The following is a 13,529-nucleotide window of genomic DNA, read 5'->3' on the forward strand; positions in this document are numbered from 1 at the left end:
ACCCTGATGAGACATGAATAAAAATCCACTTTCATGGCATCGTGAACTGGAACAGATTGAAGCAGCTTTCCCCATTCATGACGCCAATGAACATCATATCATCACTCAAGGGGGAGTTTGACACAAACTGTTTATTCCCAAACTACCACAAGTTCTAAAGCATAAAACAGTGATATGGGAGAACTGAATGATGCAGGTACTATCTAAGATTTAAGACTATAGGGCAATTAGACTGCACTTCCTATTTAAAGAGGGACTGTCACCAAAATGACACTCAGCAGTTTAGTAGCGCCTGTCCAATTAGCTATTTCTATGTAACACATCTCCAGGAAGTAAATGTGGATAGGATCCGCCTCAGCGGTGAAAGCCTCCAGAGTTGATATGCCCAACACGCATTACTGAGGTTCACAAGAGGTACGGCCACAATGGCAAGATACTGGAAGGCTATCAATGCACAAGGAACAGCAGCTCAGCAACAGTCATAAGTACCGTTCGGCAGGGGAATGGTAATAGTGGGAAAGCTAATGGAGGGGGGAAAAAAAATCTAGTTTTCATCACATTCTTATTTACTTTCAAAATAGATTGCATGCCTTTTGTGTTATAAGGTCAGTTAGTCCCACCCCTCTTACCATTCTAAAGAACAATTCAGTCTGTTACTTACCTACTATATCATTTCTCATTGCTTCTATAATTGGAATTGGTCTAGAAGCATCTGGTGAAATGTACTTAGTAAATATATTAACTGCATCACGCTCTATACCTGCGGGGAGGAAAACAATCATGAATTTAACTGTTCAAAGTAAAACCCTTGGGTGCATTAACAAGTGCATTACAAGGTTTTTTTTTCCACAAACCTGTTAATGATGATTGGAATTTTATTAGAAATTGAGCATGGAAAAAGGAAAACCTATTGATCAGCAGGTTTAAAAATTGCCACGCTACAGAAAATTTATTTTGCATGGTGTGTCAGAAGTATGCACCATGTGTTATGCATCTTTTGTGAACTGAAATCTCGTCATTAGCAGTACTGAGCAATTGCAGCAGAAACAGCAAGTTACTATACCAGATGCAAGAGAAGTTGCTGCCAAACCTTCAGCAGTACCTCACAAAATGAATAGCCTCACACTCTTGCCAGACCATTTATTTCACACCCTATAATAGGTCTAAAATTATTTTAAAGCAATTTGTGTAAAATCCATCATTGAGGTTATATTGCTGAGGGTGTGGAGTCTTCCCTTGCTAAAAAACTTTTCCTCCTATTTTGGAATTCATTTCTACTGGTAAAAACATCTTCTGTCTTGATTCTTAAAGTGTTCATCTTTTAAGGATCATGTTTGCCTTTAGATTAGTTGGATTTGATAGTCCATCTGTTGTAAAATTACAAGATTTATACTGTACTTTAAAAATGGCACAGTGTATATGTTAAAATCGAAAGTTCCTAGATTAGTCAGGGTGACAAAAATGATCTTTTCTTGAGTCCTCCAGTTAACTGGGGATAAAAGGAATGCTATCCATTTGTATGAATTGGGGATTGGGATCTTAGTGTGTGAGATTGGAGGTTTGCAAGTACTGATAAGGTAATGCATGTTACCTTATACTAGTGCACAGGTGATAATTTAATATGCTTTAAATTTCTGTGTACCAAAGCATTCTCCCCCTCCTCTCAAATCTGTCTCTGACTTGTTAATGGTGATAGGTATCAAAATCTGTGTAGGATATGCAAGCATCTTTTACTGATCCTATTTTGTGTTTGAAGGATTTTTCAAATATTAAAATTAGTCTCACCGGTACTGTGCTAGATAAACTGAGGACGCTGCAAGCCTACCGTGTGATATGGTGGACACCTCCTCAAGCAAGTCCTTCTCAGATTTATAAGCGAAAATAAAAGCTACACTGCACATAAGCACGTAGTATTCTATTACAAATAGGAGAGGGTGTTCAGTGACAGAATTTGCATGAGTTCAGGAATTGCACTGGGATGGAGAATCCTGAAGTTTTCAACAATAACAAACCAAGCCCGTGGTCTTTCATTGTACTGAATGAAAATATAAATCTGATTTGAGTTTGGTTTCATTTAAAACGACAAAGAAATTACTGTATACACAAATTTGACAAATCCGAACGTGCATTTAAACCAGGAGCTTGCACCATTTATGAAGGATTAAAGTTTAAAAAAAGGTTTAAGTACCCAGCAACATAACATTTGGAAGAATAATGGTCTCTTTATTAAACAAGTACTGAAAAGGATTAAAATACTGAATATATAGTTCCAACTTGTCAAATTCTCCTCTTTCTTAATGGATTTATCCACTAATACTGCTTATTGGACCTCTATCGCACTTCCTACATTATCTTTCAACACATGACACCATGCAGCGGAATAATTCAATTGAAAAAAAGGGAAATATTTAAATGTAGATTCAGAAATCCAAACACTGAATTCAAGTACAGAACTTGTCAGCTGCCAGATTTTAAGAACCTGCGCAGTTTAGGGATTTACTTTGTTTGAAAATTGTGCTGTATTTATTCGATAATTTGAACTTTTGAATACAATGTTTAGGTCACGATTGAAGAGTGACCACATAACTTATATAGGTTTCTCACTCAAACTGTGCCCTCTAATATTTAATTGTCTTTTTACCAAAACTTACTGTTTGGAGGGTGAGGAGGGAGTTCAGCACTTGTACAATTAGATCACCAGCAAATAAACTAAAGCAAACTGAACAAAAATCACAAAATGACAAAATATTTGTACTTAGAGCACCACATCATATTCATGAATTGTCTCAAACCACTTCACGAAAAAAACTTACAAACTGCAGTGACTTGTAAAAAGACAAATGCATCAGTGACTCTGTGCCAGCAACTTCCCACAACCAGTAATAAAATGAATGATCAGTTAATCTGTTTGCAGTGGTGCTGGTTGAGGAAAGAATGCTGGTAAATCATTGGAAGAACTTCTCGCTCTTTTAATAGTCTTGTTTGAGGGAGCAATGTTGGCCGGGACACCCATGAGAACTTCTTGCTCTTCTTCACAGTGTCATGGAATCTTTAGCATCCATTTGAACAGGCAGATTGGACTATGGTTTAATGTCTCATCCAAAAGGACAGTACCACCGACAATGCAGCACTCTCCCAGTACTGCAGTGGAGAGTCAGTCCAGAATCCGTGCACAAATCCCGCTGTCAAGACTGAAACACCACCTTCTGATTCAGTGGTGAATGCCATCAAGTTGCTTATACAGCATTGTACCAGAATTATACTTCATTCTTTGTAAAGTAATCTGGACGGTTTGAACTGATCCAAGTCAACACATACAGATTGTTACAAACATACATTCACCACTTTCCATTTGCAGCAGAGTTCTCCTTAAGGAAGATGAAATCTTGGAGCCTCAAACTGCAGCTCATTTTAAGAGATAGAATTGTACCATACTCCACTATAAAGTGACAGTTAATTTCAAAATATCCATTTTACTTTGTAAAGAAAGAAATTGTAAGCAACATGATGAATTGTATACCACTGACATTGAAAATTATCAGTAGGTAAATCTGAATGCCATTTTAAAATTGAACTGCACAGCCCCAGCCTTGCTGCACCCCTCAAAAAGGACCAGCTTTAAAAATTATCACTTTTTCTCATTGCTTTCCTCCTGAACCAAGTTTTAAAAATCTAGAAAGTTGAAGTCCTTCCTGTTGGGATGTCAAATATTCCAATATAACACAATATTCCACTTAATACAAAAATATGTCGCAGTGCAGACCACTCAGAATCAATGTCCACAATAATTACAGTCCCATTAGTTTGACTTTAGTTATAGGCACATTTCTAAAAAGGATCGTTATAGAAATTCTGAACAAATGGTAGGTGGGATGTTGGGTGATGTGCCGCACGGTCACTGTGGTCTCCTGGAACTTGTTTTGATTATCTTTGAGGGTCGGAGAGGAATTTCCCAGAATCAAAGCTGACCTCAGTCCTGTCCCTAACCAACACTTACAAACTTCCAGTGGGGGTCACTAGATAGCAACAGCAAAGGATCCCTGACTGGTTTTCCTCCCATTAACGCAGGAGTGTTGAAGCCAACTGCAGCTCCTACAGTCAACCCCACAAACTCAACAGAGCAGCTACCTCAGCACAGACTAGGGATGAAAGCTGGGACATCCTGTTTTATCTGGCTCGGCTGCTTGTGGATCAACTCACTAAGCTATTGGGAGAGGGCATTTTACTTTGGAAGTTAATCACCGTTTGTCCATCCTACTTAATTATAACTAGCCAGCAATGATTTCGGGAGCCTCGCAATGCCACCAACAAAGTGAATTCTAATATCACAGATGAACACATCACAGAAGAGAAAATGGGATCAAGCAATTATATTTGAAGGAAAATGAGGTCAGAGCACTTACTTTTCATTAGTTTGACTGACAGGCCTTTCATCCCTGTTGGGTGCGGATTGCCTTTGGATGCAGGTTTGAAAGATTCTTGACTTGCAGCCTCCGTCTGAATGGTTCTTGATGTCTCAACATGCAATACATTCAGATCACTGCCACCCTGGTTTAATGAGTGGTTTGGAGATGTTTTAGTTCTACCTACACAGTCCAGGCTTGTGGGGTCTGCACCACTAGAAACCTGATTGCCCTTTGCCTCCAGGCCAGGAGACGTACTAGAGTCAAGCGATACCGGCACATCAGCATCACAATGTCTGTTTGCAGGGGAGGCAGGTTCTGCTAAAGAGCTATGTTTTACTGTGTTCAGGCTGTGGGCTCTGATGCGGGACCAGCTCATTGAGCGGAAACTTTCTGCTTCCAACCAGAATTTAACTAAATGTCCAACTCCTTGCATCTCCATGAACTGGATGATATACGGGAGGGCAGTGCTGTCCTGCAAGACTTGTTCAAGAGTCTTTGAGAGCCTGGAGTTAGTCTCTTCAGCTTTGTAATTCAGGCAAGAATGACCTATTTAAAAACAAACACATGAAAAACAGGATGGATTCTTTTCATTCAGTACAATAATATATTTGCACCAGAAGATTCTGTGTCAAACCAGAGCACACTCCAGGGGCAATAACATCTGTTCCAACACATCATCTGGATTCTAATTCTATTAGTAGTCAATATTGGACTTACCAAATAATTTTCATATTTGTTGAAAAATTAACACTCACTTTAGTGTGAAATGGTTCCAATCAATTAATGTTGGATATGGAACAGAAAAGCTAGTGCTGTCCAGAGTGGAATAAACCAATTATATTTTTAGGAGAAGAGCCTACTTTTATTTTTTAAATGAAGTACTTGCAGAATGGCTCAGTTAGCACGGTGTGTTGTTGTATCATGCACTGGTAGTTGCTGTGCATGGAATGGTAGGATGTGGTGCACATTTCCCAACTCAGCTGAGCCCTTGGGAGAGCTGCCAAAATGGAGGTGACATCGCCCAATGCACCAATGTGGTGAATCCATTATTGAACGTCCAGACAGCAACTTTTATTCAGTAATTCTTCAATGTCTGACCTTCTAGGAAACTCATGACATACTTCACTTCAGACAGCTGTCTACATACACCTCCTGTTGTAAAAGGTACACATACATCAGTTATACAAACAGCTGGTTGCAATGAAGTATGAAGCATGTCTTTTAGAAATTCAGGGAATGTAGCACAAATGGGGGGAAAATGCTGTAAGTTAACTCTAGATGTACTGTTACACTGCCAAGGCACTTGAGCATCAAAAATTATATATAACGTGGGATACAAAGGTGTAAAGATATGAAATAAGACAAAGTCATTTGGCCCATCATGAAACTCCTTCCAAATAAATATGCATAACTTGAAATGCCATGAACTTTCAGCAAATTGTTTAATCTTCTGAGAAAGGCAGATATACCCCCCAAAAAACTCTGAAATTGCTCTTGAATTCCCAAGGGTAATAAAAACAAAACTCCAGGATATCAATTTAACATTAGAATATACATTATTCAGCACACCCCTCCTGCAATCATTTCCATGGTCCCCAAAAGGCTGGACCCACCACGTTCTGCTGTATAATTCAGTACGTATTAAATATTATTTCTTGAAGGTAGCCATGGGAATATTTGATATTATGTTTCTTAGACTTATTCTAAATAGCAGTCTAGCCTTCAAGAAATCCACATGATGAATTCTGTACTTTATAGCTAGTTTCTTTATAATTAACTCATTTGCTGCTTTGGATTATTTTTGTTCACATTCTGAACATGACTTACCCTGCTGAGGTGGCATAACTACAGAGAAAAAGACATAAGTTACTCCAATAGATGCTGCACAATAACCATCTAGTGGCCGTGGCTCCTTGTGCTCTGCAACATGTGCAGTGATGTCGTGCAATTCAATATACTGTCCGTTGCCTGGATTTCCTTAAAAGGTCAGCTACAGTACATTATGCTTCTGTATTTAAAGCCTCAAATCTCATTTTTCTCAATAATAAAACTCTTCATCCAGAATGAATATTTCTCACTTGGCTTACACCCTTCACGTTGCTTAAACTAGATTTAGCTGAATTTTCAGTAACGCATATGAAAACCAAGCCAGTAATTTCTGGAAGCTATTATAGCTACAAAGTATAAGGTAATTGAATCATTTTAAAATTGACCTGCATATGATATTAGAAATTAAAATAATTGTTTTTAAGAAGCAGTTAATATTTCCATTTGCCCCTTTATGCCCCTAACAACTTTCACGATCTTCAAATGACCTGTGTGATACTCTATTCCAGTTGCATAACTTTAAAATCAACTCTGAGCACCAAATACTATTTCAGCAATTAGATCGTACACTACAATTTTTATTTTATTCAAACAATACTGTGAACAAAAAAAATAGTATTTGGTTCTTTATTTCCCCGAATTCTATTTACAAACATTCAGCATTAATAAGTTTATAGACAACATTGTAGAAGCTTTACGAAAAAGTCCTGCCTCATCTTTAGAAGCTGAAATATTTCAGGAACCACGAATATTAACTCAGTGAAACTGGATCAATCAGCAAATTCTCAGCACAAAATAAATTTGGCTGTGGCAAAAGAATCCAATGAGATGCTCAAGCAATTTTAGGATGCTTGGACCCCTGTTGTTTCTAGTCTACATTAAATGACCTGCACGTTGAAACCAAAACGTTACGCCATCAAATATTCTGACAACACTAAATTAGAGAGCGCTGTAGAGACAGAGGATGCAGCAAAAGATTAACAGAAAGATTTTGATTGGCTATGTAGCTGGGACACTGACCACAAACCACCCAAACTAATTCAGACCACAGCCCCAGTTTCTTCACCATCACTTTGTTCCATGTTCTCCCATCTCCCACCCTCAATTTTCACACCATCCCATTATTCCGTCGGTCACATCCATATCTGAAATGTTTCCTGCTCCCCACCACTTCTCTCAACCAGCCCTCAACTCTCATTCACCTGGTCCTTTTAAACAGCCATCATTTACGACGTCAAGCTGAAATCCTGGACTCCAATGCACCAACCTACCAAACATTGCCTCTATTAAGATGTCTCAACATACTCTAAACACTAAGTACAAGCTCTTCACACTAAGATACACAGCATCCCAAATAACTCCTTGGGACATTTTACTACGTTAAAGGCGCTTTATAAATGCAAGTAGTTGTTGTTGTCTTATGGAATTCCAATCTGGTGCCAATCATGTGCAACATCACAGAAAGTAACTCTGCTTTCAATGTCCTCTTAAAGAACTTTAGGGTAATCACAGGTCTTTATATAAGCTAGAAAGAATCAAAAAATAATTCTGATCTGGACGTCACCACTAATCAATTAAGGAAAACTGCTGCTAAAATGGCAAAGACATTACAGAGCCAAAACCTGGAGTATTCCTTTAACGTTGAGGGAAAATGGCAATTCCACTGATGCATTGTTCTGTGTATAATGAAAAGCTATTACAGCCACAGGAATCTTCTGGCTGTTGTGTGTAGTTCAACATCGATCTTAATCTGATTAATGTGTTCCTCCCGCCCAAAATAATAATTGTTACTTAAATGCATGTCACACAAATATAATATTTCATTACACATAACAGAGAAGGTAGCAGTGCATGCAAATTGATCCAGTCAATACTCACCGCACACTCAGAAGCTTTGAGGAAGATTTACTTCAAGTTTTGAAGCTCATCACAAGGGAAAAAAGCAGTTACAACAGAAGGTTTGTGATAATAGAGTTTGTCATAAGGAGGTTGAAGTGTATAGATTTATGCTGTCACATATACCAAACTGGATATGAACATGAACGGGTGAAGGCTTACAACAGATGTCTGCTCAATGTTGATACGATAGAAAGTCTATAAGGCTGGAGGATGACTACGCACCATCGTGATTTTACACTAATAAAATCAAGGTGGCAACACCTTACCACTTGTAAACATACTCACTAAAGTTACAATGGGATAGTTAGTTGTGCAATCACCCAACACAGATGCAGCAGATCTATTAATATAAAAAGGACATTAACAGCCGCTTCAAAAAGGGGTTCTAAATGCTTTCAAAGGCTGATGGCATTTTCCCTGGTTCTACATAGTGCCTTCAATATTTAATCCTTATCTCATATTAAACAGCATGCTCAGTTTAGCAACTATAAAAATCAAACCTGGATTATTTTAAAATTTAACTTCCTAGCATCTGGTGAGTGTTTTCCTAACATTTCTACTGTACATGCCCAATTGCTAAATAATTTTATTGAATGTTTATAACTTTCACAATGTCGGGACAGTAATTCATTTCAGCTTTAACAATCATAACACCCAATAGTACGATAATGGCACCGTAACTTCAGTCAGTCGCATGTCAACTCTCTAGCCTTATCTGAGGATCTCTATGGTCGATTATTATTTTGCTGCATATTGCATACATAAATGAACAAATTAGAACTTTACCCAAGTCTCCAAAATGAACAGCTTCCATATGAATCGGCTGTTTCTTGAGAACTGCTGTCCTGCCACGTGCAAAGGAGTCCATGTTGGCAGAGATGGCATTGATTGCCATATTGCTCGGTCCTGCAGCTTCCAGAAGTGCATAGTTCCTGCTTGGTGATGGGGACGCAACAGGACTGGGGGTTGGGACTGTACAAAAGAGAAAGCATTGAGAATGAAACAGTCAATTACTTTGCAAAAACCTAAAATGAACAATAATTGTAATTAATTACTGGTAAAATTACTTTGAGATCCATTTAAAATATGACTAGTGATGGACAGAGAGCACATTACTACCAGGGCCTTGTTGTCTTGTTTCCACGCCTTGCAAAATTTTTATACTTTTGAAAACAATTGGAGAGAGAAAATGTAAGCTCTTTTCTGAGATCATATCAAGAATCCTAAGTGGAGTGAGTGTTGACAGTCTCTGCCCAGTTCCTAATGGAGCCAAGTTCCCCAGCATAAGACTTTCACTAACACAAATTAATTTTAAAAAATATTAAATGCACATCATATTTCCAGTAGGAAAAAACTGCAAAATACCAAAAGAGGTTAACTGTGGCAGGACACACTAACCAAAATCTTAACAACCCATGACAGGGTTAACGTCTCATTACGTGGTCAAATATTTAATGTCAATTAATTAAAATAATCTTTTTTGTTGCCCAATTACATGTATTCTAATTTGATTGCATGTAGACATATAAATATTCCTTAATTATGTATGAGGGACACAAAAACTTAAGTCAGCCAGGTGTATTCTTTCCATTAGGAGATGGTATCTGCAGTTCAGTGGGGAAGGAGCCAAAGTAGAATCATAGAAAGGTTACAGTGTGGAAGGAGACCATTCGGCCCATCGAGTCCGCGCTAGCTCTATGCAAGAGCAATCCAGCTAGTCCCACTCCCCCGCTCTATCCACGTAGCCTTGCAAATTTTTTTCCTTTCAAGTACTTATCCTGTTCCCTTTTGAAGACCATGATTGAATCTGCCTCCACTATCCCCTCGGGCAGCGCATTCCAGGTCATAACCACTCGCCGTGTAAAAAAGTTTTTCCTCATGTCACCTTTGGTTCTTTTGCCAATCATCTTAAATCTATGTCCTCTGGTTCTTGACTCTTCCACCAACGGGAACAGTTTCTCTCTATCTACTCTGTCTGGACCCTTCATGATTGTGAATACCTCTATCAAATCTCCTCGCAACCTTCTCTGTTCCAAGGAGAACAAGCCCAGCCTTTCCAGTCTATCCATGTAACTAAAGTCCCTCATCCCTGGAATCATTCTAGTAAATCTCTTCTGCACCTTCTCCAAGGCCTTCACACCTTTCCTAAAGTGCGGTGCCCAGAACTGGATGCAATACTCCAGTTGTGGGCAAACCAGTGTTTCATAAAGGTTCATCATGACTTCCTTACTTTTGTACTCGATGCCTCTATTTATAAAGCCAGGATCCCGTATGCTTTTCTAACCACTTTCTCAACCTGCCCTGCCACCTTCAACGATTTGTGCACATGTACCCCCAGATCTCTGTTCTTGTACCCCTCAGAGTTGTGCCCTCTAGTTTATGTTGCCTCTCCTTGCTCTTCACATTTTTCTGACTTAAATTTCATCTGCCACATGTCCACCCATGCCACCAGCCTGTCTATATCCTCTTGCAGTCTATCACTATCCTCCTCGCTGTTCACTACACCTCCAAGTTTTGTGTCACCTGCAAATTTTGAAATTGTGCCCTGTACACCCAAGTCCAAGTCATTAACATATATCAAGAAAAGCAGTGGTCCCAGCACCGACCCCTGGGGAACACCACTGTACACCTCCCTCCAGTCCGAAAAACAACTGTTCACCTCTACTCTCTGTTTCCTGTCACTTAGTCAATTCTGTATCCATGTTGCTACTGCCCCCCTTTATTCCATGGGCCACAATCTTGACGACAAGCCTACCATGCGGCACTTTATCAAACACCTTTTTAAAGTCCATATACACCACATCAACTGCATTGCCTTCATCTACCCTCTCTATTACCTCTTCAAAAAACTATCAGGATAGTTAAACACGATTTGCCTTTGACAAATCCGTGCTGGCTTTCCCTAATCAATCCACACTCGTCCAAGTGACTGTTAATTCTATCGCAGTATTGTTTCTAAAAGTTTCCCCACCACCGAGGTTAAACTGACTGGCCTATAGTTGCTGGGTTTATCCTTACACCCTTTATTGAAGAAGGGTGTAACATTTGCAATTCTCCAGTCCTCTGGCACCACCCTCGTATCTAAGGATGATTGGAAGATTATGGCCAGTACCTCCGCAATTTCCACCCTTACTTCCCTCAGCAACCTAGGATGCATCCCATCCGGACCGGGTGACTTATCTACTTTAAGTACAGCTAGCCTTTCTAGTACCTCTTCTTTATCAATTTTTAGCCCATCCAGTATCTCAACTATATTGTCCTTTACTGAGACTCTGGCAGCATCTCCTTCCTTGGTAAAGACAGATGCAAAGTACTCATCTAGTACCTCGGCCAGGCCCTCTGTCTCCATGAGTAGATCTCCTTTATGATCCCTAATCGGCCCCACCCCTCCTCTTACAACCCGTTTACATGCCTGTAGAAGACTTGGATTCCCTTTTATGTTGGCCGCCAGTCTACTCTCACAGTGGCAGTGAAAGTATATGTTTACTAATAACTTAGCTATTCTGCAAGTTCTTTTTAAATTTTAAAATGTAGAAAGTTATGGGCAGCATTAACAAAGCTGTCATTGTGCACTGCACAGAATTAGAGCTGCCCAACACTACCATAATTTCATACATGTTCATTTTATTTCAGTCCAAACAGGAAAAGACATGGGAAAAATGAACTTACAGCCTTATCTTCCAATCAACACAACTATCCTCCATGGCAACCAACTGTATACTTATAAACATTGAATCATTAATCTTAAACAATCCATTTACCTTTCACTATTAAGTTACTGAAAATATTGCACCGTGTGTGCACAGTGACAAATCCTTTTGGTTTCAATGGTGTCCGCCTCAACAATGATCCTGCTACTGAATTACAAATGGAGATAGTCATCACTAAAAGTGACAAATTACACAAAATAACAAATTAATACGTGAATTATAAGGGAGTTAAAAAAAATTGTTATGACTTAGAACATTATTTGGGACCACAGTCGAATAACTTTATCAATATAAGCTCCTAGAAGTAGGGAACACCCACGGCCACATAATACAGTTCATCTTCATCATTAGTATACAGGAATCGGCCACTGCCAATGTACTGGTGCACGTGTGAAGCCTTGTTAAATGCCAAGATCTACGTCATTCAGTAGAATGAATGCTTTATGTTTTTTAATGTTATCTGAGTATTCCAGTGAACAATGCCTTCATTTTTGTAATGTTAGTAATTACTGTTATAACTCCTGCCACAGGAAAATAACGTTAATATAAAGGGAATGGTAGCCTGTTATTTAAAAATTGTGGATAGATTACTGTAGGCTGATAATTGAAGGAAATACAGATCTTAATACTGGAATTATTTAAATTGATGTCTGATGAGGATTTGTATTCAAAGTTAAATAAAAATGTTAACACATTAAAAAGAGCTCAATGATAAATGACCAAGTTATAAAGCTACGTGTGAAGTGGCGCATTTTGTTTGGTAGAATAAGGAGGCCACATACTGCTTGAATAGGAAGAGTCTAAACGGGATAAAGGAGCAAAGGGATCTAGGGGGTACAGATACACAAATCACGAAAAGTAGCGACGCTGGTTAATAAGGCCATTAAAATGGCAAATCAAGCACTAGGGTTCATTTCTAGAGGGACAGAATTGAAAAGCAAAGAGGTTATGTTAAACTTGTATAGAACCTTGGTTAGACCACACGAGAGTATTGTGAACAGTTCTGGTCTCCATATTATAAAGGCATTGGCGAGGGTACAAAAAAGATGGTACACAAGGATGATACCTGAACTGAGAGGATATCCTTATCAGGAAAGGCTGAACAGGCTGGGGCTCTTTTTTCTAGAAAAGATAATGATAGGGTAGATGTAGAGAAAATGTTTCCACTTGTGGGGGAGTCCAAAACTAGAGGTCATAAATACAAGATAGTCACTACTAAATCCAATAGGGAACGCAGGAGAAACTTCTTTATCCAAGGAGTGGTAAGAATGTGGAACATGCTACCACAAGAAGTAGTTGAGGCAAATAGCACAGATGCATTTAAGGGGAAGCTGGATAAGCACATTAGGGGGAAAGGGATTAGAAGGGTGTCCTGATAGAGTTAGATAAAATAGGGAGGGAGGAGGTTCGTGTGGAGCATAGACCAGTTGAGCCGAATGGCCTGTTTCTGTGCTGTAGTTTGGATATAACTCAATATATAGGTATTTGGTATTACATAATTATGTCAAATGAAAACACAGACATGTTAGGAATCAAGTACAGAAGTAAAGATTTCAGTGTGCTTGATGACTAGAACACTGAAATCACAGAATATGCTCCATATACAAAAACTTCCTTATGCCCCAAATTCAATCAAAATGTTAATATTGGCGGCACTTCCCGCTGAAGTTCTATTGCCTCAAAAATT

The 13,529-nt window shown here is 38.9% G+C and overlaps 1 protein-coding gene across 2 annotated transcripts in view; it reads right to left on the reverse strand.

Moving 5' to 3' along the window:
* akap10 (A kinase (PRKA) anchor protein 10) overlaps positions 1 to 13,529 on the reverse strand; it is a 73,513-nt gene that overhangs the window by 37,269 nt on the left and 22,715 nt on the right. For both annotated transcript variants that reach the window (XM_068008338.1, XM_068008339.1), the window contains exons 3-5: positions 8,919 to 9,104; positions 4,404 to 4,952; positions 662 to 760 (exon numbers count right to left, since the gene is read on the reverse strand). In XM_068008338.1, coding sequence (XP_067864439.1) covers positions 662 to 760; positions 4,404 to 4,952; positions 8,919 to 9,104 — 834 coding nt within the window. The remainder of the gene's footprint in view (positions 1 to 661; positions 761 to 4,403; positions 4,953 to 8,918; positions 9,105 to 13,529) is intronic.

Source organism: Heptranchias perlo, chromosome 28 (assembly GCF_035084215.1).
Source record: "Heptranchias perlo isolate sHepPer1 chromosome 28, sHepPer1.hap1, whole genome shotgun sequence".
Taxonomy (NCBI): Eukaryota; Metazoa; Chordata; class Chondrichthyes; order Hexanchiformes; family Hexanchidae; genus Heptranchias; species Heptranchias perlo.